The sequence below is a fragment of the Hyla sarda genome, unplaced genomic scaffold, assembly GCF_029499605.1.
Source record: "Hyla sarda isolate aHylSar1 unplaced genomic scaffold, aHylSar1.hap1 scaffold_290, whole genome shotgun sequence".
Classification (NCBI taxonomy): domain Eukaryota; kingdom Metazoa; phylum Chordata; class Amphibia; order Anura; family Hylidae; genus Hyla; species Hyla sarda.
Genome location: NW_026609608.1, coordinates 204,221 through 226,867, shown reverse-complemented (window position 1 = coordinate 226,867; position 22,647 = coordinate 204,221). Strand labels below are relative to the sequence as shown.

The following is a 22,647-nucleotide window of genomic DNA, read 5'->3' as shown; positions in this document are numbered from 1 at the left end:
TGGGGGCTGTATTATCTGATGGGGGCTGTATCATCTGATGGGGGCTGTATCATCTGATGGGGGCTGTATCATCTGATGGGGGCTGTATCATCTGATGGGGGCTGTATCATCTGATGGGGGCTGTATCATCTGATGGGGGTTGTATTATCTGATGGGGGCTGTATCATCTGATGGGGGCTGTATCATCTGATGGGGGTTGTATCTGATGGGGGCTGTATCATCTGATGGGGGCTGTATCATCTGATGGGGGTTGTATCTGATGGGGGCTGTATCATCTGATGGGGGCTGTATCATCTGATGGGGGTTGTATCTGATGGGGGTTGTATCATCTGATGGGGGCTGTATCATCTGATGGGGGCTGTATTATCTGATGGGGGTTGTATTATCTGATGGGGGTTGTATTATCTGATGGGGGTTGTATTATCTGATGGGGGCTGTATTATCTGATGGGGGCTGTATCATCTGATGGGGGCTGTATCATCTGATGGGGGCAGTATCATCTGATGGGGGCTGTATTATCTGATGGGGGTTGTATTATCTGATGGGGGCTGTATTATCTGATGGGGGTTGTATCTGATGGGGGCTGTATCATCTGATGGGGGCTGTATTATCTGATGGGGGCTGTATTATCTGATGGGGGCTGTATCATCTGATGGGGGCTGTATTATCTGATGGGGGCTGTATCATCTGATGGGGGTTGTATCTGATGGGGGCTGTATTATCTGATGGGGGTTGTATTATCTGATGGGGGTTGTATTATCTGATGGGGGTTGTATTATCTGATGGGGTATGTATCATCTGATGGGGGCTGTATCATCTGATGGGGGCTGTATCATCTGATGGGGGTTGTATCTGATGGGGGCTGTATCATCTGATGGGGGCTGTATCATCTGATGGGGGCTGTATCATCTGATGGGAGCTGTATTATCTGATGGGGGCTGTATCATCTGATGGGGGCTGTATCATCTGATGTGGGCTGTATCATCTGATGGGGGCTGTATCATCTGATGGGGGCTGTATTATCTGATGGGGGCTGTATTATCTGATGGGGGCTGTATCATCTGATGGGGGTTGTATTATCTGATGGGGGCTGTATCATCTGATGGGGGCTGTATTATCTGATGGGGGCTGTATTATCTGATGGGGGCTGTATTATCTGATGGGGGTTGTATCATCTGATGGGGGCTGTATTATCTGATGGGGGCTGTATTATCTGATGGGGGTTGTATCATCTGATGGGGGCTGTATTATCTGATGGGGGCTGTATCATCTGATGGGGGCTGTATCATCTGATGGGGGTTGTATCATCCGATGGGGGCTGTATCTGATGGGAGCTGTATCATCTGATGGGGGCTGTATTATCTGATGGGAGCTGTATCATCTGATGGGGGCTGTATCATCTGATGGCGGCTGTATTATCTGATGGGGGCTGTATTATCTGATGGGGGTTGTATCATCTGATGGGGGTTGTATCATCTGATGGGGGCTGTATTATCTGATGGGGGCTGTATTATCTGATGGGGGTTGTATCATCCGATGGGGGTTGTATCATCCGATGGGGGCTGTATCTGATGGGAGCTGTATCTGATGGGGGCTGTATCTGATGGGGGCTGTATCATCTGATGGCGGCTGTATTATCTGATGGGGGCTGTATTATCTGATGGGGGTTGTATCATCTGATGGGGGTTGTATCATCTGATGGGGGTTGTATCATCTGATGGAGGCTGTATCATCTGATGGGGGTTGTATCATCTGATGGGGGCTGTATCATCTGATGGGGTCTGTATCATCTGATGGGGGCTGTATCATCTGATGGGGGCTGTATCATCTGATGGGGGTTGTATCATCTGATGGGGTCTGTATCATCTGATGGGGTCTGTATCATCTGATGGGGTCTGTATCATCTGATGGGGTCTGTATCATCTGATGGGGGCTGTATCATCTGATGGGGGCTGTATCATCTGATGTGGGCTGTATCATCTGATGGAGGCTGTATCATCTGATGGGGGCTGTATCATCTGATGGGGGCTGTATCTGACGGGGGCTGTATCATCTGATGGGGGCTGTATCATCTGATGGGGGCTGTATCATCTGATGGGGGTTGTATCATCTGATGGGGGTTGTATCATCTGATGGGGGCTGTATTATCTGATGGGGGCTGTATTATCTGATGGGGGTTGTATCATCCGATGGGGGTTGTATCATCCGATGGGGGCTGTATCTGATGGGAGCTGTATCTGATGGGGGCTGTATCTGATGGGGGCTGTATCATCTGATGGCGGCTGTATTATCTGATGGGGGCTGTATTATCTGATGGGGGTTGTATCATCTGATGGGGGTTGTATCATCTGATGGAGGCTGTATCATCTGATGGGGGTTGTATCATCTGATGGGGGCTGTATCATCTGATGGGGTCTGTATTATCTGATGGGGGCTGTATCTGACGGGGGCTGTATCATCTGATGGGGGCTGTATCATCTGATGGGGGCTGTATTATCTGATGGGGGCTGTATCTGACGGGGGCTGTATCATCTGATGGGGGCTGTATCATCTGATGGGGGCTGTATCATCTGATGGGGGTTGTATCTGATGGGGGCTGTATCATCTGATGGGGGTTGTATCTGATGGGGGCTGTATCATCTGATGGGGGCTGTATCATCTGATGGGGGCTGTATCATCTGATGGGGGCTGTATCATCTGATGGGGGCTGTATCATCTGATGGGGGCTGTATTATCTGATGGGGGCTGTATCATCTGATGGGGGCTGTATTATCTGATGGGGGCTGTATCATCTGATGGGGGCTGTATCATCTGATGGGGGCTGTATCATCTGATGGGGGCTGTATCATCTGATGGGGGCTGTATCATCTGATGGGGGCTGTATCATCTGATGGGGCTGTATCATCTGATGGGGGCTGTATTATCTGATGGGGGCTGTATCATCTGATGGGGGCTGTATCATCTGATGGGGGCTGTATCATCTGACAGGGGTTGTATCTGATGGGGGCTGTATCATCTGATGGGGGTTGTATCTGATGGGGGCTGTATCATCTGATGGGGGTTGTATCTGATGGGGGCTGTATCATCTGATGGGGGCTGTATCATCTGATGGGGGCTGTATCATCTGACGGGGGTTGTATCTGATGGGGGCTGTATCATCTGATGGGGGCTGTATCATCTGATGGGGGCTGTATCATCTGATGGGGGCTGTATCATCTGATGGGGGCTGTATCTGATGGGGGCTGTATCATCTGACGGGGGTTGTATCTGATGGGGGCTGTATCATCTGATGGGGGCTGTATCATCTGATGGGGGCTGTATCTGATGGGGGCTGTATCATCTGACGGGGTTGTATCTGATGGGGGCTGTATCATCTGATGGGGGTTGTATCTGATGGGGGCTGTATCATCTGATGGGGGTTGTATCTGATGGGGGCTGTATCATCTGATGAGGGCTGTACCATCTGATGGGAGCTGTAGTGCAGAATGCAGCGCCTTTGCGGTCTCTGGAGCTTCCTGCGGCATAAGATACTAAGCACTGGGAGTCAAGGGGTTAAATCTAGCACACTGGTTCCTTCTCACCCCCTATAGTCTTCTCTCCATAGTTGGGGGCCTGGTATTGGGACCTCTCATGTATGATGGCAGGAGGCATCAGGGGGCACATTGTAGGAATATCTGTCAGCATGATGGGGGCCACAGAGAAGATAACAGGATGGACCTGACCTGGAGCCTTCATCTCATTTGGGGGGGGGGGGGGTCTTGATGATAACAGAGCGGGAGTTACATCTCATGGGGGAGGGGGGGTCTTGATAACAGAATGGGGGGGGGTTCCTGATAACAGAGCGGGAGCCTTCATCTCATGGGGGGGGGGGTCCTGATAACAGAGCAGGAGCCTTCTTCTCATGGGGGGGGCTGATAACACAGTCTGCTGGGGCTCAGGTATGTGAGACAGGGACCAGGCCGCCTTATCAGCTCCTGGACGCGTCTGGTCTCACGGGAATATTGTGCCCCTAACAATCCCCCCATTGTCTTGGACGTCAGGAGGAGCTCACTGGTGGCTCTGACAGGAGAGATGACATTATGATGGAGGACATATTATCCCTTTCCCATAATAAGACCATTGCGGTTCTGTGGTATTCGCCAGGAGAAGGTCCCTCAGGTACCAAAATCTCCAGCTGCAGCTCAGTGATATGGCCTTAGAAGAGGCTGGGTACTTCAAGGTGTCCGACCCCATTATCATCCTCTATCCTGTCCACAGATCCCAACCTTCTGCGCTCATCTTGTGGATAACCATGTGATCATTAGACAATTGTGTCCAGGTGCCGGAGGGCATTGATCATGTGATGAGGTCGGCAATGGCTGCCCGTCTGGCGGTTCCATCTTCCCTCTACACTCCAATAATATTCTAGGTCAAAGCTCTCAAACTGGTGGCCCTCCAGATGTTGCAAAACTTCAACTCCCAGCATGCCCGGACAGCCAATGGTTCTCCGGGCATGCTGTGAGTTGAAGTTTTGCAACATGGTGAGGGCCACTAGTTTGAGACCCCTGTTGTAGGTGGTGCCACCCATCATGGGCTTTGGATCTCATTTCACCCATGAACCTATCTGCATCTTTCCAATGTCTCTAGAATTTTTCCTGCACTTTAATAGAAGTAGTCTCTATTGAGCTTACAATGATGCTGCCATCTTCTTTTCCTAGGTAAATCACTAAGGCCTCTTAGGTTTTTCCTAAACAATTATTCACCAAAGAGCACTGCCATGGGAGTCATTGATGAACCAGTCAATGCAGTGGCTCGTGTTTTTTAGATACATGTTTCCCCACTAATATAATATGCCCGTAAACTTCACCTTGAAGTTTCAGCCTTGATGCCCCGTTCCCCACAGGTCCCCAAAGGAGTCATGCTGTCAGTCACCGCTGCAGGCGTATTATTGACTTTGATGGCTGTTTTGTGTCCGTGCACAATAATTGAGCTTGTAACGTATTAGACAGAAGCTTCAAGGGTGACGTTTGGTCCTATACATACGAGGGATCATTATTTATTAGACGGCGCTTCATATATACTCTATGGAAGGTCAAAGGCAACGCGCCATTTCCACATAGCAACTCGCTGCCGCCTCAGGAAAACCTGTTCTAATTATAATACGTGCAAAGAGGTTTGTACAGGTTGAAGAGAAGCGTGGATTAAATGGAAGGAAACGTGTTACGTGGGCGACTCTGGAGCTGCCAGTTCTCTGGTAGCGGGGGTCGCACTCCTGCCCCCTCCGGGCTCCATTGTCTTCTCTTCTGGCTCTAAGAAGGTTTTTCTTCACATAGGGAGATTGGAGGAGCTGCCTACAATCCCATTGACTCCGCTCATAATGCTGGAGCCCCTTTAAGTGTAAGCACTCCAGTCCACACTGAGCTCTGTGCTAATCCCTGGTGATCACAGTTCTGAATGGAGAGATAAGAAGGGGGGGGGACACATGTTCTTGGTAAAGTCGTCTTAGAGACTTCTCTCTCCATCTTTACCACCTCGAGATCTCATTAAAGAAGCCTCGTCCCTGCGGGGAGAGCTATTGTCTCTGGAGGGGCTCATAGGGGATGGAAATACAATGCTGTGTAAATGAGGGAGGACAGACTCACAAGGTGACCTCTTTATAAGGTGCCAACATTGGTGGTAGCAGTGCACAGACCCCCCGATCAGCCCTTGTCCCTGAAGGGCCAACACTATATTATTACAACTCATAGAGTGACCCCTTTATATGGTGCCAGCACAGGTGGTAGCAGTGCATAGACCTCCGATCAGCCCTTGTCCCCGATGGGCCAACACTGTGTTATCACAACTCATAGGGTGACCTCTTTATATAACACCAGCATAGGTGGTAGCAGTGCATAGACCCCCCCCCCCCCCCCGATCAGCCCTTGTCCCCGATGGGCCAACACTGTGTTATCACAACTCATAAGGTGACCTCTTTATATAACACCAGCATAGGTGGTAGCAGTGCATAGAGGAACACATATTGCCCATATCTCAGGTGGGGCACAGACTGTGTTATCACAACTCATAGGAAGGTCATTAACATCTAGGGAACCCATAGCCAATATACAGTCATGGTGCCTGATGCCCACCCAGGACCCCAGTGAAGGAACAGTGGTCCCTTGACTGAAAGGGGGTGACCACCCCAAGGGTCACCATGGGCCCTCCTGCTGCTGTTAAGGGGCAATGGATGAGAACCAATATGGCCATCATCCCACCATAGTAACAGAAGACTTGTCAGGAGGCCATGTGGGCCATGAACTGTGGGAGCGGTAACATGGTATTAACATGGGCAGTGACGATGTCACCATGAGATTATACGTGTGACACATGAAAGATCCCATGAACAAAGCGGCGAGGCGATGGCGTATGATGGGTTGGGGCCCTTTGAAGTGGCAGCTCCACCCAGAGTGATTCTTTAACCATGAACGGTCGATGATGTCCATGTGCTCCATGTATTCGGCCCTTCTGCACGTCTCACCCGCCACTTCCCCTCTTTTCTGTCTATTCTTGGATTCCCTCCAAGTCATTAAGTTTCCTCGTCCTGTCCAAAAACTGTGTGGGCCGAGTAATTGGCCTCCCAGGAAGCGGCTGTCTGTGCGCACCTGTCCATCACTAAATAGATTGCGAGCTCTTGTGGCGCAGCGACCATACTTTTTATTTTCAGCTTCCTAATTATTATGGTGTCATAGATAAACCTTTAATATCAGATGGGACACACACTGCCATCTGCACAGATATTTGTGGCAGTACAGTTGTTTTTCGGATGTTCAAGATGGCGTCGCCGCCGATCATCACTTCCCTCCTCAGTCCAGGATAAAGCGCTTTGATATCTGTATATAATTATCCACCATGTGTCACAGTTATGAGCGCCGCTGGTTGTTAGCGTGCGATGTAGGTCACAAACGTTATAATCACCACCTGATTTGTGCCAATATAATCAATGGCTCCTATGAATGCAGATTATTAGCTGCGGGGGAGGACGGCACTCACACAACGCACTATTGATTCCCGTAATTAGCCAGAGATGAATGTTTTATTAAGATGAGTCATATGCCTAATAAAGTTTTTTGAAATACACTGAATAAGAAAGTGACCTGGTTGCCCATAGCAACTGATGAGATTTGCGGCTCGCAGCAACCAACCAGAGCGCTACTTTCATTTTCTAAACTGCGGAGGGAGACGGAAGCTGGAATCCCATTGCTTACCACGGGCCGGAGACTGGTTGTTATGGGCAACAAGGAACACAGTGTATTTTGGTTGTTATGGAGACCGTCAGACTGCGCCTTATGTATAGAAACCAGTCTGCCTCAATCAGATCACAGCTTTCATTTTGAAACCAAAAGCCAGGATCTGATTGGCTTCCGAGGCCAATTGTATTTTTGAACAATCTTTATTAGTAAATTTGTTATGTACAGGCTAGGCCAGTGTTTCCTAACCAGGGTGCCTTCAGTTTTTGCAAAACTACAACTCCCAGCATTCCCAGACAGCTACCGGTTGTAGTTTTGAACAGCTGGAGGCACCCAGGTTGGGAAACATTGTGCTAGGCTCAAACTGTCTTAAATGGCGTATGCTCGTAACTTACACCGCAATCCGCACTCCTAAATCCATCGCCGATTCTGCAATTTTTTATAGTGCCGGCGCAATTAAGACAATATACGAAGCTTTGATTCATTGTACAGGTGTCAAACCAACAGATCCGCCATAGAGTGCGCCATATCCCCCAGTTCACGCCGCACTTTAGTCTCCGTTTCTGTTACAGTTCTGTACGCAAAAACATCAACTACGCTATTGTATATGCCAAAAAAGAAAAATGTATATGCTGCATGGTCAGTGGGAGATAGATTATGCTGCACGGTGTCCGTTTTTTATCATCTGATACGCTTTTTTACTTTAAAATATATATACACTAAACGGACAGCAATAACGCAATATAAACTCCTCCCCTATAGCTGCGCGCCATTGTTCACAACTGCAGAAGTCACGGCGGTTCCTATAGATCAGTGACTGGTATAAAATGAATTCACATGGCAGTAAATATGGCGGCGGGGGCCTTATGCTCTGTACGTTTTTCTATACCAGACATTGGATTGGCGCCCTGGGTCACGTTTGTATCCGTATTATTTTCACTTCTGGTTTATTTTACACCAGCCCACTCCTGAAAGAAGAAAAAAAATTTTTAAATGCGCGGGACCCCGGATCTGCGCCAAAGCAGAGAAGCAGCTGTTGTGAGGCGCTAATGATATTTTGGTGACACGCCGTGTCCTGCTAACAAGTCTCTGATTCAATTCTCTCACAGAATCGTCCCCCCCCCCCTTCCCCCTCATTTGTCCGGACCGCCCCCCTGTACGGAGAGAATGGCGCTGACCTCCGCACCATATCACTGAATGGTTTCGCCTCACGCCCCAATAAACAGATCAGAGAAAACACAAGACAAACTGTCTCCTAAACCCACCATATGGTGTATTAACTTCCACTTAACACGGCTCAACCCCCCACGGGCTGCCACTGAATGGACAGGGGGGGGGACTTTCAAGAACCAACACTCGCAGGGGATAAGAGAGATAACTGCACATAATGGATACATGCGGAGGAGACAATTAATCGCAAAACCGTATATATATATATATATATATATATATATATATGCCATTATTGCGCCTTATATATGCGGCGAGGTGAGTTAACCCTCGTGCTGTCAGTGGCCAGACTGTGCCCAGCTATATAACCTAGTGCACTGTTTTCCGACTATATAATGTAATGCGTTGTTTTACGTGTCAATCAGGTCGCCTCTGGCTATTGCAAAAGCCAACGGCTGTCCGGGCATGCTGGGAGTTGTACCTTTGCAACTTGGTTTGGAAAAGATGCGCAAATCTTGTCCAAACTGATAAAATAATCTTGTTATATGGCGCAATCAAAAACTAGATAAACTGTGGTCAAGTTTAACGAATAAACGATAAATTCCCACAAACACTGGGTCAATCCCCCCCCCCCCCCTTTTATGTTATCCTAACACCCCAGGAGTCAATTATGTGCCCCCAAACCAGGACACTAACCTTGCTAGGAATTTCCCTTCTCCTCCTCCACAAGTCTCTCCAGCAAGCACAGGGTTAATCCCCCTCCCTATTATGTTATCCTAACACCCCAGGAGTCTATTCTGTGGCTTGCAAAAGCCCCCCTCCCCACCCCACAAGGCTCATGCTGTCACTTTACACAAAGGGAGAGAAAGCATGAAAAGGTGGAAAGTGGATTAACTCCAGAAAAACAGCTTTTAAAAATCTGTTAAAGCCACTCAGGGGACAGGAAGGGGCGACAGAGACGGGCACGACACAAAAGAGACTGCCGCCACAAAGAGACCGCCACCACAATGACAGGAGGGGGGGGGGGGGAGACACATCTCACTGGACAAAAACTTCTCCATCCTCTATAAACTCAGAGATTGTTACATTTTATTATTTATTACTTCACATTTGTGTTCTGTGCTAGAAATTAATGTATTGCTTTTATTGGTCATCACTTATAGGAACACGGTGAGAATGTAGGGTGTTGTATAGTCTGTAGGGTTTTGTGTATGGTGTTGTGTAGTCTGCAGGGTTTTGTGTATGGTGTTGTAGTCTGTAGGGTGTTGTATAGTGTGTAGAATGTTGTATAGTCTGTAGGGTGTAGTGTAGTCTGTAGAGTCTTGTGTATGGTGTTGTGTAGTCTGTAGGGTTTTGTGTATGGTGTTGTAGTCTGTAGGGTGTTGTATAGTGTGTAGGATGTTGTATAGTCTGTAGGGTGTAGTGTAGTCTGTAGAGTCTTGTGTATGGTGTTGTGTAGTCTGTAGGCTTTTGTGTATGGTGTGGTAGTCTGTAAGGTGTTGTGTAGGGTGTTGTATAGTGTGTAGAATGTTGTATAGTCTGTAGGGTGTAGTGTAGTCTGTAGAGTCTTGTGTATGGTGTTGTGTAGTCTGTAGGGTTTTGTGTATGGTGTGGTAGTCTGTAAGGTGTTGTGTGGGGTGTTGTATAGTGTGTAGAATGTTGTATAGTCTGTAGGGTGTAGTGTAGTCTGTAGAGTTTTGTGTATGGTGTTGTGTAGTCTGTAGGCTTTTGTGTATGGTGTTGTAGTCTGTAGGGTGTTGTGTAGGGTGTTGTATAGTGTGTAGAATGTTGTATACTCTGTAGGGTGTAGTGTAGTCTGTAGGGTTTTGTGTATGGTGTTGTGTAGTCTGTAGGGTTTTGTGTATGGTGTTGTAGTCTGTAGGGTGTTGTATAGTGTGTAGAATGTTGTATAGTCTGTAGGGTGTAGTGTAGTCTGTAGAGTCTTGTGTATGGTGTTGTGTAGTCTGTAGGGTTTTGTGTATGGTGTTGTAGTCTGTAGGGTGTTGTATAGTGTGTAGAATGTTGTATAGTCTGTAGGGTGTAGTGTAGTCTGTAGAGTCTTGTGTATGGTGTTGTGTAGTCTGTAGGGTTTTGTGTATGGTGTTGTAGTCTGTAGGGTGTTGTGTAGGGTGTTGTATAGTGTGTAGAATGTTGTATACTCTGTAGGGTGTAGTGTAGTCTGTAGAGTCTTGTGTATGGTGTTGTGTAGTCTGTAGGGTTTTGTGTATGGTGTTGTAGTCTGTAGGGTGTTGTATAGTGTGTAGGATGTTGTATAGTCTGTAGGGTGTAGTGTAGTCTGTAGAGTCTTGTGTATGGTGTTGTGTAGTCTGTAGGCTTTTGTGTATGGTGTGGTAGTCTGTAAGGTGTTGTGTGGGGTGTTGTATAGTGTGTAGAATGTTGTATAGTCTGTAGGGTGTAGTGTAGTCTGTAGAGTTTTGTGTATGGTGTTGTGTAGTCTGTAGGCTTTTGTGTATGGTGTTGTAGTCTGTAGGGTGTTGTGTGGGGTGTTGTATAGTGTGTAGAATGTTGTATAGTCTGTAGGGTGTAGTGTAGTCTGTAGAGTCTTGTGTATGGTGTTGTGTAGTCTGTAGGGTTTTGTGTATGGTGTTGTAGTCTGTAGGGTGTTGTGTAGGGTGTTGTATAGTGTGTAGAATGTTGTATACTCTGTAGGGTGTAGTGTAGTCTGTAGAGTCTTGTGTATGGTGTTGTGTAGTCTGTAGGGTTTTGTGTATGGTGTTGTAGTCTGTAGGGTGTTGTATAGTGTGTAGGATGTTGTATAGTCTGTAGGGTGTAGTGTAGTCTGTAGAGTCTTGTGTATGGTGTTGTGTAGTCTGTAGGGTTTTGTGTAAGGTGTTGTCTGTAGGGAGTTGTGTAGGGTGTTGCGTAGTCTGTAGGGTGTTGTGTAGGGTGTTATATAGTCTGTTGTGTAGTCTGTAGGCTTTTGTGTAGTCTGTAGGGTGTTGTGTAGGTTGTTGTATAGTCTGTAGGGTGTTGTTTTTATCACAGTCCATGCAAATGCGTTTATGTCCTGACAACCAAACCCTGTAGCCAGGAGACCCCCATATACATTAGAGCTGAGCCCCCTAGCCTGTGACTCTGCAAAAACTACAACCCCCATGATCCCCAAACAAACCATGGTGCATCCCATTTTCCAACCTGTGACTCTTCTCCTGCAAAACTACAACTCCCAGCATGCCCAGACAGCCTATGGTGCATCCCGGACTGTACGGTCATGCTGGGAGTTGTGGTTGGGCAGCATTATTCATGTGACTCTCAATCACTGTGGACCAGATATCCCAGTACATACAACGATGAGGGTTGTATTCATAGGTCATGTGACCAGGCTTCAACTGTTCTCAGCGTTACCTGATCACCTCATCTATCGTCCTTATCAATTATCACCCGATTTAGGGCACCTGGCCATATTGGGGGTGAATCCCCCCCCCCCTCCTCACCCCTAATAACACAACGGTCACTGTGTGTGGTCGCTGTTTATCCGGGACAATAAGCCTCCATGATACTGGAAGTAATTCGGCCTCTTCTGTGGATTAAGATGCTGGATCGGGTCCAGTGTTTCCTATGATTTGCGCTTTATTTTTTGTCCCATATTTTTACGTTATTTTGATGGTTTTGATCTGGTGGGATTAAATATTGCTAAAACAGCATGCAAATGAGTCGCCGTCCTGTGCTAATACAAATCTACGCCCAATCATCAATCCTTAAACAGCCTTAGAAAGTGCGCCAAAAACACTAACCACGCCCCCTTTCTGAAAACTTTAGAAGCAAAAATGTATTCATAGTAAGGATTTGCCATTGTAGCCCCTTCCCTTTTTTCGCTCCATCATCACCCGTTTAACCGCCCGCGGCTGAACATCCGCCACCTCCGATATGACTTTCTCAATCTCCTCGGCGAGCGCTGACAACCGCCCTCAGCTCCGTGCGGCAGTTTTAATCTCCGTGTAACATTTCATTCACGCACCGAGAACAGACTACTCCAGGGACGGGGGGTGGGGGGGAAACGGGGAACTCGTAAAAAAAACTCACCGTACACCGATGGAATCTTGTGGGGAAAGTATGAAAAACTAAAATTCTGCCCGAAAAACCGAGCGAGAATATCCTGAATCTGATAGATTAATTGTTCCACAGACGAGACGCAGTGAACACGAATGATGTGACGCATCACCCGGTCCAAGAATCGGCACCATAGGGATCTGGTTCTGCCGCAATGTGTTCATCCCTGGAATGTGTGGTGCTAGTGGCCAGTGTTATATACAACAAATAAATCCAAACGGCAGCGTTTCCCAATCAATGTGTTTCCAGTTGTTGCAAAACTACAACTCCCAGCATGCCGGGACAAAACTGTAGCCAAACTATGTTGCAAAACTCCCTTTGGCTGTCTGGGCATGCTGGGAGTTGTAGTTTTGCAACAGCTGAACGCACACTAGTCCATAGGAACACACTGTTTTTGTGGCTTGCTGTTTAGCTATTGCAAAACTACAACTCCCATCATGCCCCGACAAAACTGTAACCAAACTATGTTGCAAAACTCCCATCATGCCCTGTAGTTTTGCAACAGTTTTGTCAGGGTATGATGGGAGTTGTAGTCTTGCAACATTTGCACAAGATTTTTTGCAGTTTGATCAGGGCATGCTGGGAGTTGTAGTTTTTTTTTCAACTTGTACATTTTGGAGAATGTACTAGCGGCTCCAGCAAGATTAATGTTCCCTCCTGCTGAGTGTCGCTCCCAACAGCTGGCACAGCGCACGACACCTAGGGGCCCGCAGCACTTATATATTTACCATATGGTGGATGAATGGTGACCTCTGACCTCAGGCGCCTTCCAGCAACGTAACCCAATCGTTTGTTTCCTTCTTTTGCAGCATTCGGGGCCCATTTTGCGCAGCAGCCCTCGGATGTGGTGGTGACAGCCGGACGGTCAGTGACTCTCCCCTGCGTGGTGATCGGGTACCGGGGGGTGGTCCAGTGGACGATGGACGGTTTGGCGCTGGGAGCCGAGCGAGACCTTCCAGGTAGGAGACGTTGCGTCCCAGCGTTTTCGTACGTGTGGGTGTCTTTCGTGACGGGCCTGAAGGGGTTAATAGATGTCTGTGCGGTTCCTTTGCAGGGTGGTCCCGTTATTCCATCATAGGAGACCATGCATCAGGGGAGCACAATCTGCACATAGAAGGTGTGGAGCTAGGGGACGACGCTGTGTTTGAGTGCCAGGCCACGCAAGCGGCGCTGAGGTCACAGCGGGCGCGTCTGACCGTACAGGGTGAGTCCAGGGAATCGGGTGAATTCCGCATTCATGTTTTTGTTTATTAAAGCTGCAGGCAACACCTTATTCAGCCACTAGGGGAGCCCTACCATTGGGTTCTATGGTTTAGGCTGGGTTCACACCATGTTCTCCATCGAAAACCATACGCATTGACTCTCCATTGAAAACAGTATGCCATACGATGCATCTGGTTGTGTTTGTTTTGCGTCTTGTACGGTTTTATCAATTTTTTTTTCCCGTACCCAAAACCATAGCCTACCACGATTTTTGTCCGGGTGAAAAACCGTATTGAAATTGTATACGGTTCTTTTAACATGGGAGTGAATGGGAACCTTACAGAACCGTATGTGCGTACGGTTCCATGCGGTTTGCACAATACGGTTTTTGACTTTGCACATGCGCAGTGCACACAAAGTTTTTTTCTTTATTCATAATGGAGTGAAAAGTTAAAAACGTATACTTTTTTTTTCTAAAAAAACGGATGCAACCGGACATCATTTTTCAAACCGGGTTAAAATTTTTACACGTTTTGATACAGTTTAGTCAGGTTTTGAGGAATCCGTTTTTCATCAAAAACCTGATACGGGAACTGTATTACAAAAACGTGGTGTGAATCCAGACTTAGAACAGTGTACCTTCAGCTGTAGCAAAACTACAACTCCCAGCACGCCCAGACAGCCGTTTTGCAATGTAGTTGTGCACCAGTTTGGTCAGGGCATGCTGGAAGTTGTAGTTTTGAGACAAAATTCTTCTATAGAAATGTTTCCCCACCATCTGCTGCAAAACTATAACTCTATAACTATAACCAGCATGCCCTGACCAAACTGGTGCACAACTACAATGTTGCAAAACTGTTACAATTACTACATGTGTAGCAAAACTACAATATGGCCTTTGGCTGTTCGGGCATTCTGTGAGTCTTAGTTTTGCAACAGCTGAAGACACACTGTTTGAAAAACACTCTTCTAAGCCAAAAATCCCAATGGGAGAGCTCCTCTAGTGACTGAATAAGGTAAAATTGTTCTATACCAGTGTTTCCCAACCAGGTGTTTCCAGCTGTTGCAAAACTACAACTCCCAGCCTGCCAGGACATCCAACAGGAGTTGCAGTTTTGCAACATCTGTTAAAATTGTAAAATTTTTGCTACATTGTAGTTGTGCACGAGTTTGGTCAGGGCATGCTGGGAGTTATAGTTTTGCAACAGCTGGAGGCCCCCTGATTGTGAAACCCTGGTTAGAATATTATTCTTATAAATTATGATTTAAAAAAAATAATTATTTGGTGTCTCTTAAAAATTCATCAGAAGCAGTGATACCTTATTTGACCACTAGGGGAGCCCTCTCATGGGGTTCTATGGCTTAGAACAGTGTTTTCCAAACAAGGTGCCTCCAGCTGTTGCACAACAGCAATTCCTAGCAAGCGCTGTTTCCCTTTCAGTTCCTCCAGTCTAATCTCACTTTCACTTTCAGTACCACCTGGAGAGCCACTGATCCGTGGCGCCCCCGTGTTTAGCGTCCTGCTGGACACCCCCTATAATCTGACCTGCCTGGCCCCCGCCGCCAAACCGGCCGCCGAGATCACCTGGTACCGGGACGGCAAACTGCTGGATGGGGCCGTGTACAACAAGGTGAGGCGCCATCTCATTTGTCACCGTATATAGACCGTGCTGTCACTGCACCAATCTGACGGTCTTTCCCCCGTGTGCAGCAGGTTCTGTCGGACGCCAAGAGCGAGGATGCGGTCAGCAGTCTCCTCATCACCCCCAGCTTCGCCGATGCCGGCGCCACCTACACATGTTGGGTGAGGAATGCCGCGTTGCCAGAGGGGCGGGAGCGATCGGTGACGCTCAGTGTGCAGTGTAAGTACTGGGCCTGACATGGCGGCAGATTTCTGCACAAAACACACACCCCAAGTCCCAGCACAGACTCACAACGTTTCCGTTTACTCTACAGATCCCCCGAAAGTGACCCTTTCCGTGGATCCCCCGACTGTCTCTGAAGGCGGAACAGTGACCTTCCTGTGCAGTGCCGTGTCCAACCCCGAGGTGATGGGATATAGGTGAGTCTACTGCTCTCTCTTATCAGTCACTACAGTCTACTGCTCTGTTAACAGACACTACAATCTACTGCTCTCTTATCAGCTGATCGTACTGTTCATCAATACTGCAGAACACCTATGATCCTTAATGTCACGTATTTCCAGACCAGTATTTCCCAACCAGCGTGCCTCCAGCTGTTGCAAAAGTACAACTCCCAGCTTGACTGGGCAGCTGTTGGCTGTCCAGGCATGCTTGGAGTTGTAGTTTTGCAACAGCTGGAGACACAATAGTTATGGGACGTTCCAAAGTGTCTCATAACCTTGCGTTGAAGATGAAAAGATTGATGGTGGCCATTTTGACAGGTGGGCAAAGGGAGGCGTCCCCCTCGACGTTTCCGGAGACCGATACCACGCCACGGTGGACCACACATTTTTTACAGCTCCGGTCTCATGTGAGGTATCAAACAGCGTGGGAAGCAGCAACGTGAGCACAGCCGTCAATGTCCTATGTGAGTAGACCTTGCCCAAGGCTGAAGGCATGTTGGGACAGATTGGTTGCTATGAAAATGACACCTGACAACCCCATAGCAACCAGCTGGATGGACATGACATGACTGGCAGGGGGCTGAGCTGCCGTCTCACCTGTAATCTTTCTCCGTACAGTCGGCCCACGTCTTCTCACCGAGCCTCGCCCCATGACTATTGATGTCGGTGGAGACGCTTCCTTCTTCTGTGGTTGGACCGGAAATCCCACCCCAACCCAGTTCTGGAACAAGAAAGGGTCCACAGAGGTAACATCACTTCATTAGAACGTCCATGACACTCGGTCCATGTATCATAGTTATGGGGTCATCAGGTCTGAAGATGTCTCCTCCTCCTTACAGGTCCTTAGTAATGGAAATACGCTGTCACTGAACAAGGTGACCCGGGAAGATGCTGGAACCTATGTGTGCAAAGCCATTGTGCCCCGCATTGGTACCATGGAGAAGGAGGTGACACTGACTGTGAGAGGTGAGGGGGACAGTGGTCCTTGGGATGGTTTATGAGAGATGAGGGCAACGGTGGTCCTGGGGATGGTTCATGAGGGGTGAGGGGGACGGAGGTACTGAGGATGGTTCATGAAAGAGGAGGGAAATGGTGGTCCTAGGGAAGCTTCACGAGATGTGAAGGGGACGGCCTGGGGATGGTTTGTGAGGGGGACAGTAGACCTGGGGATGGTTCATGAGAGGTGAGAAGGATGGTGGTCCAGGGAATGGTTCATGAGAGGTGAGGGGAATGGTGGTCCTGGGGATGGTTCGTGAGGGGGACAGTCCATGAGAGGTGAGGGGGACCGAGGTCCTGGAGACAGTTCATGAGAGATGAGGGAGATGGTGGTTCTAGAGATGGTTCATAAATGATGAGGATGGTGGTCTTGGGAATGGAATGATTCATTAAAGCGTACCCGTCAGATCCAACAAAAAACATTTTTTTTTAATGTGTCTAGCACCTTTTATTTATTTATTACACTTTTAATTTAGCTCACTAGTCTGAATTCCTCTCAAAGGGAGGGGGCGTGGCCTCACTGTGCAGGTCTCCTCCCCCTCCCTCAGTATGATGTCTGCTCACATCTCCCCTAGCATTAGTAAAGCTACAACTTCCAGCTTGTCCTCGCTGACAGTAGAGGGGCACAAGCTGACAGTGGGATTTTTCCTCCAGCTGTCAGCCCTGCGCTCACAGCTGCCAATTAAGGAAGTGTGTCCATGACATAGGTGATGATGCATGGACACAGCAGGACTAGTATGTGTCCAAGCAGGCAGGGGGGCAGTTGTTGACTGGCTTTTTCAGTATGAAACACTGAAAATGTTCTAATGAAAGCAATTGCAAAACCTATTGGTTATACATGCTTTACCACAAAGCAAGTTTTTGTATCTGACAGTGCCCATTTAAAGATAAGGGAAATTGAGATGGTGGGAATGGTTCATGAGCGGTTAGAGGGTGGTGGCCCTTGGGACTGTTCATGACAGATGAGGGGGACGATGGTCCTGGGGATAGTTCATGAGAGGTGAGGTGGATGGTGGTCCCGGGGATGATTCATGAGATGTGAGGGGGGCGGTGGTCCTAGGGACGGTTGATTAGAGGTGAGGGGGATGGTGGTCCTGGGGATGGTTCGTGAGATGTGAAGGGGCGGTAGTCCTAGGGACGGTTCATTAGAGGTGAGGGGAATGATTGTCCTGAGGAAGGTTCATGAGATGTGAGGGGGGCGGTGGTCCTAGGGACGGTTCATTAGAGGTGAGGGTAATGATTGTCCTGGGGACGGTTCGTGAGATGTGAGGGGGGCGGTGGTCCTACGGACGGTTCATTAGAGGTGAGGGGGGGGGGGGCGGTTAATGTCTTCTGTGAATCTATACAAACAATAAGGAGATGGGGATGTAACTTGCCACTGAATTCTTCTCCTCAGGACCTCCCATCATCACCAGTGACATAAACTACGAGAGCATTCTGGGAGGAAAAGCTCGGTTGGAGTGCGTGGTGGACACAACACCGATCCCCGATAGAATTGTGAGTAATTTTATGTATCTCTACCATTTAAAGGGAAAGTCCACCAGGAGATGACATAGGTGGGGATTCTAGAGCTGGGATCTCCACAAGTGTCAGGCCTGGTCATCAGAATCTGTAATGTGGCATCCATGATGAACAGCATCCTCAGACATGCCATTGATTTTTGAAGACCCTGCCTTTCCCCTTCCCCGCTGGGGTTTACTATTAATATCTTTGTCTGCATTTACACCAGCATGGCCTATAACCAAAGTGTCAGGATTATCCAGCGCTTACCGTTTGCCTCTCATTAATGTCCCCGGTAGAGCTGGTCCTGGGACAAGCACAGCCTCGATGAGGGAACCTTGGGCCGCTTTTCAGTGGAGACACGTGTGACCGACAGTGGAGCGGTTTCATTTCTGGTCATAGATGGCACCGAGCCTTCAGATTACACCACTCCCTACAACTGCACGGCCATAAATCAATATGGGGAGGACTCAGTGATCATCTCTCTGAGACAACAAGGTAGGTTGTCTCCGTTACCACTAAATCAATGGATTAAAGGGGGCTCCGACTTCATCTTCAGGAGCCATGTCTGATGGCGCTATAATCTCTTCTAGCTGCTCTGCCGCTCATGCTTCTGATGATCGCGTTGGGTCTGGGGACACTCTGCCTCTTTGTACTGGTGACCATCTGCGTCCTGTGCTGCCGCCGACCCCGAAAAGGTAAGAACACACTGAGGGTCTCCTCATCCATGACTGATCAAGGCTAGAAAACATGGACAGAGATTTTTATATTTATTTTAATCCCTTATCATATGTACAACGCCCGGGATTAAGGGCGCTCTAAAAATTATAAAAATGTCAGTGTCTCCATCCTCTCCTCTGATGATGATGTGTAGGATCTTCTAGATGTCTGTCCAGGACTCGTACATTCTAAAGGTCTTAGCGACTAATAAATAACATCTTTATCTCATCTTCATCTCTATCTTCATCTGTTGTCTTTCTTTTTGGGTCTTCTTCTCACAGTGATCTTCTTGGGTCCTCGGGGTGTTATACATTTGTTGTTTCCAATAAAACTCCTTTTTTTTTCTAGCCGTGAAGGACACTCAGATTCTAGCAGTGGAAGTTTCGGGAAGTGATCACAGCGATCGGCACCCAAGTGATTCTGAAGAAGACCTGAAGGAGCCCTTGGTAAGTGACCACATACCCAGCATGGGGGGGTCCTGCCCAGAAGGCCTGAGATGGTCCAGACCTGAGATGGTCCAGACCGGAGATGGTCCAGACTTCTGAGGTGTCTCAGTATTTTTGTCACATGACCAAACATTTTATGGTCTCCTCTGCAGCATACAGATACAGAGTCTCGAGGAACCTCACAGACTGAACAAAGTGATATCCCTGATGACTCGCAGGTATGTTGTCCTCCATCCTCCCCAGTCTTGGTCATCTCAGGTTCCATAATATTGTAATAATCTGGCCGGCCTTGTGTCTTCTCTACAGGACCCAACCAATGGTTACTACAAGGTCCGAGCTCATGAAGACTCCCGACCAACGACAGTCGCCTATCCAGAGTTTTCCTCACCTCCACGTCCTCTGTACTCTGCACCCTCAGCCCTCACTCCATTGTGTCCCACCCCATCCTTACCTGGAGCTCCTAAACTGTATGACTATGCCAATCGATATGCCACCACTCCTCGTCATGGAAGTGAACGTATCCACATACCACAAGGCCTGACCAGTTTGCCCCCAGGCCCCAGTAGTCAGCCACAGCCGTACGCCAGAGCCTTTTGCAGCTACGTTCGACCGGATCGCTTTGAAACATTAGAATCTGGTCCGACACTGTCACGTCTTTCTTACGCCTCGCTCTTCACACATGGAGACTATGGACGCCCGCCACAACAGAGGATGCAAACACATGTGTGAGTCATGGATTTGTCTTCTACCTAAACTTGCCAGCACAGTTATCGAACCTCAAGTGGAACCTAGACTTGGGAGACAACAGTCACATATTGACCGTCTTGTGCAAAATGGCTGCCTTATGTCTTCCTCTTGAACATTTTGAACCTGCACTAGAATGCCTTCCATGAGTATGTGAACAAGGACTGAGGCCCTGGGGATGTCCAAGCCTTTGGAGGAGCCATTGGTGGTTGGCGAAGACCCTTTAGGTTGACACACCGTAGAACCAGTGCCTGCAGCTGCTGTAGAGGAGAGGAGCTGCTCCAGTTGGCCTTACCCCTCTTCCTAATCGGTGGGATAACCCTGAGTTAGGGGCCCCTAACGCCACAGGCACAGCAACCCAGGAGCAGAGAACCTGCTCAAGGGTAATGCTGCCCTCTCCTATGAGCAACATGAAGGGGGATGGGGACAACAAACATTGGGACCTCCAGGGTAGGAGGCCAAATCCAGGATGGGGCCTTGTTGCTATGAAGCCCCCTCTCCTCTATTGAAGCCCTTGGTTCTAGCACAGCTTTTTTATACAATGATGGGACTAAGCAGGGACCAGGCCTGTAATAACGCTGCTGTGCTCTATAGGTCATAGATTATATAGTATTAAGGAGCTTATAATAGAGCAGCATGGATCAGCACATGTCAGGTCGATGGAGAGAAGAGGCTTCACCTGAACTGAACGCCATCCAATGGTTACGGAGAAGATGTACCACCCAATGGCCGCTCTGTGTACTGCAGGTGTTTTTATAAGATGATACATTGTACAGTATAATATATAGGATGTATATAGGATAAGCGCCTCTGTATATAGACCTGATATTAGACATCGCTTTCTTGAGCACTGTGTGACTGAGAAGGTGAGCACATCTTTACCGTCACTCCAAGTTTCTGGACGCGTCTTGGGGTATTTTTTCCCCATATTGTCCATTATGGCGGCACGCTATTATTTATTAACCGCTTCCTCGCCATTACAGACTGTAACACGGGTTCCTATGTTATAGGAGATCTCCGATTCCAAAGACTAAAATATAGAAGAAATCTCATAATTTATTCTACGTAGTCTATATGAGACAGCAAGAACCAGCGCCAAATGTGTCGATAATCGACAGCGGACTAGGAGCAGGCACAATCCTCCCATATTAACCCCTTCTCTTCATTTTCCTGCCTTAATTTTTATTTTGTACAGAGATTTCCAGGTTGTTATCTCCTCCAGATGTGAAGATCGTAAATTCAGCACTCGGATACTTTTCCTAAGCTTCAAAATGCGAAAACAATTCTGCTTTTTTATCTGTAAAGTTATAAGAGAAATTTATATTTAATTATTAAAAGATGAGAATTGTCAGAATTCCTGAATCCTTGCTATTATTTATATTACGTTAAAAGAGACCAGATAATATCAAATGTGTCAGGCTGTGTTCACACAGTCAGTTTATACTGGCTGTAAGTGTCAGGCTGTGTTCACACCGTCAGGTTATACCGGCTTTAAGTGTCAGCCCATGTTCACACCGTCAGGTTATACCGGCTGTAAGTGTCAGGCCATGTTCACACAGTCAGGTTACACCGGCTGTGTCAGACAGTGTTCACACAGTTAGGTTTTATTGGCTGTGTTAGGCCGTGTTCACACCGTCCGGTTATACCAGCTGTGTCAGGCCGTGTTCACACACCGTCAGGTTATACCGGCTGCGTCAGACCGTGTTCACACCATCAGGTTATACCGGCTGTAAGTGTCAGGCCATGTTCACACCGTCAGGTTATATCGGCTGTGTCAGGCCGTGATCACACGGTCAGATTATATCGGCTGTAAGTGGCAGGCCGTGTTCACACCGTTAGGTTACACCGGCTGTAAGTATCAGGCCATGATCACACTGTCAGGTTTATTGGCTGTGTCAGGCCATGTTGACACCATCAGGTAATACCGGCTGTAAGTGTCAGGCCATGTTCACACCGTCAGGTTATACCGGCTGTGAGTCTCAGGCCGTGTTTACACCGTCAGGTTATACCGGCTGTGTTAGGCCGTGTTCATACCGTCAGGTTATATCGACTGTGTCAGGCTGTGGTCACACCATCAGGTTTAACCGGCTATAAGTGTCAGGCTGTGTTCATACCGTCAGGTTATATCGGCTGTTTTGGTCCGTGTTCATACCGTCAGGTTATATCGGCTGTTTTGGTCCGTGTTCATACCGTCAGGTTATATCGGCTGTAAGTGTCAGGCCATGTCCACACCATCAGGTTATACAAGCTGTAAGTGTTTGGCAGTGTTCACACCATCAGGTTATACCAGCTGCGTCAGGCAGTGTTCACAAAGTCAGGTTATATCTGCTGTTAGGCTGTGTTCACACCGTCAGGTTATTTATTACAATTATTGAATACAAAGCCAGGAACAGATCATAGACATATTAGGGGGAGACAGAGACCTCTTCTAATTTCTTTAAAAAAATGAAAAAAAACAGCACCCCATTTATCCTTGGCTTGTGCGCAGTATTGCAGCTCCATTCCA

The 22,647-nt window shown here is 48.0% G+C and overlaps 1 protein-coding gene across 4 annotated transcripts in view; it reads left to right on the top strand.

Moving 5' to 3' along the window:
• LOC130327016 (kin of IRRE-like protein 1) overlaps positions 1-21,526 on the top strand; it is a 65,995-nt gene extending 44,469 nt beyond the window's left edge. For 3 of the 4 annotated variants that reach the window (XM_056553372.1, XM_056553370.1, XM_056553373.1), the window contains exons 2-15: positions 13,256-13,405; positions 13,501-13,650; positions 15,123-15,280; positions 15,361-15,511; positions 15,606-15,711; positions 16,054-16,199; positions 16,354-16,481; positions 16,575-16,701; positions 18,128-18,228; positions 18,531-18,729; positions 18,825-18,929; positions 19,300-19,397; positions 19,550-19,615; positions 19,704-21,525. In XM_056553372.1, coding sequence (XP_056409347.1) covers positions 13,366-13,405; positions 13,501-13,650; positions 15,123-15,280; positions 15,361-15,511; positions 15,606-15,711; positions 16,054-16,199; positions 16,354-16,481; positions 16,575-16,701; positions 18,128-18,228; positions 18,531-18,729; positions 18,825-18,929; positions 19,300-19,397; positions 19,550-19,615; positions 19,704-20,126 — 1,998 coding nt within the window. In that variant the 5' untranslated portion in view covers positions 13,256-13,365 and the 3' untranslated portion in view covers positions 20,127-21,525. Of the gene's footprint in view, positions 1-13,255; positions 13,406-13,500; positions 13,651-15,122; positions 15,281-15,360; positions 15,512-15,605; positions 15,712-16,053; positions 16,200-16,353; positions 16,482-16,574; positions 16,702-18,127; positions 18,229-18,530; positions 18,730-18,824; positions 18,930-19,299; positions 19,398-19,549; positions 19,616-19,703 lie in introns of all 4 variants that reach the window. The other variant, XM_056553371.1, reaches the window with a different exon arrangement.
• The last annotated feature ends 1,121 nt before the right edge of the window (positions 21,527-22,647 follow it).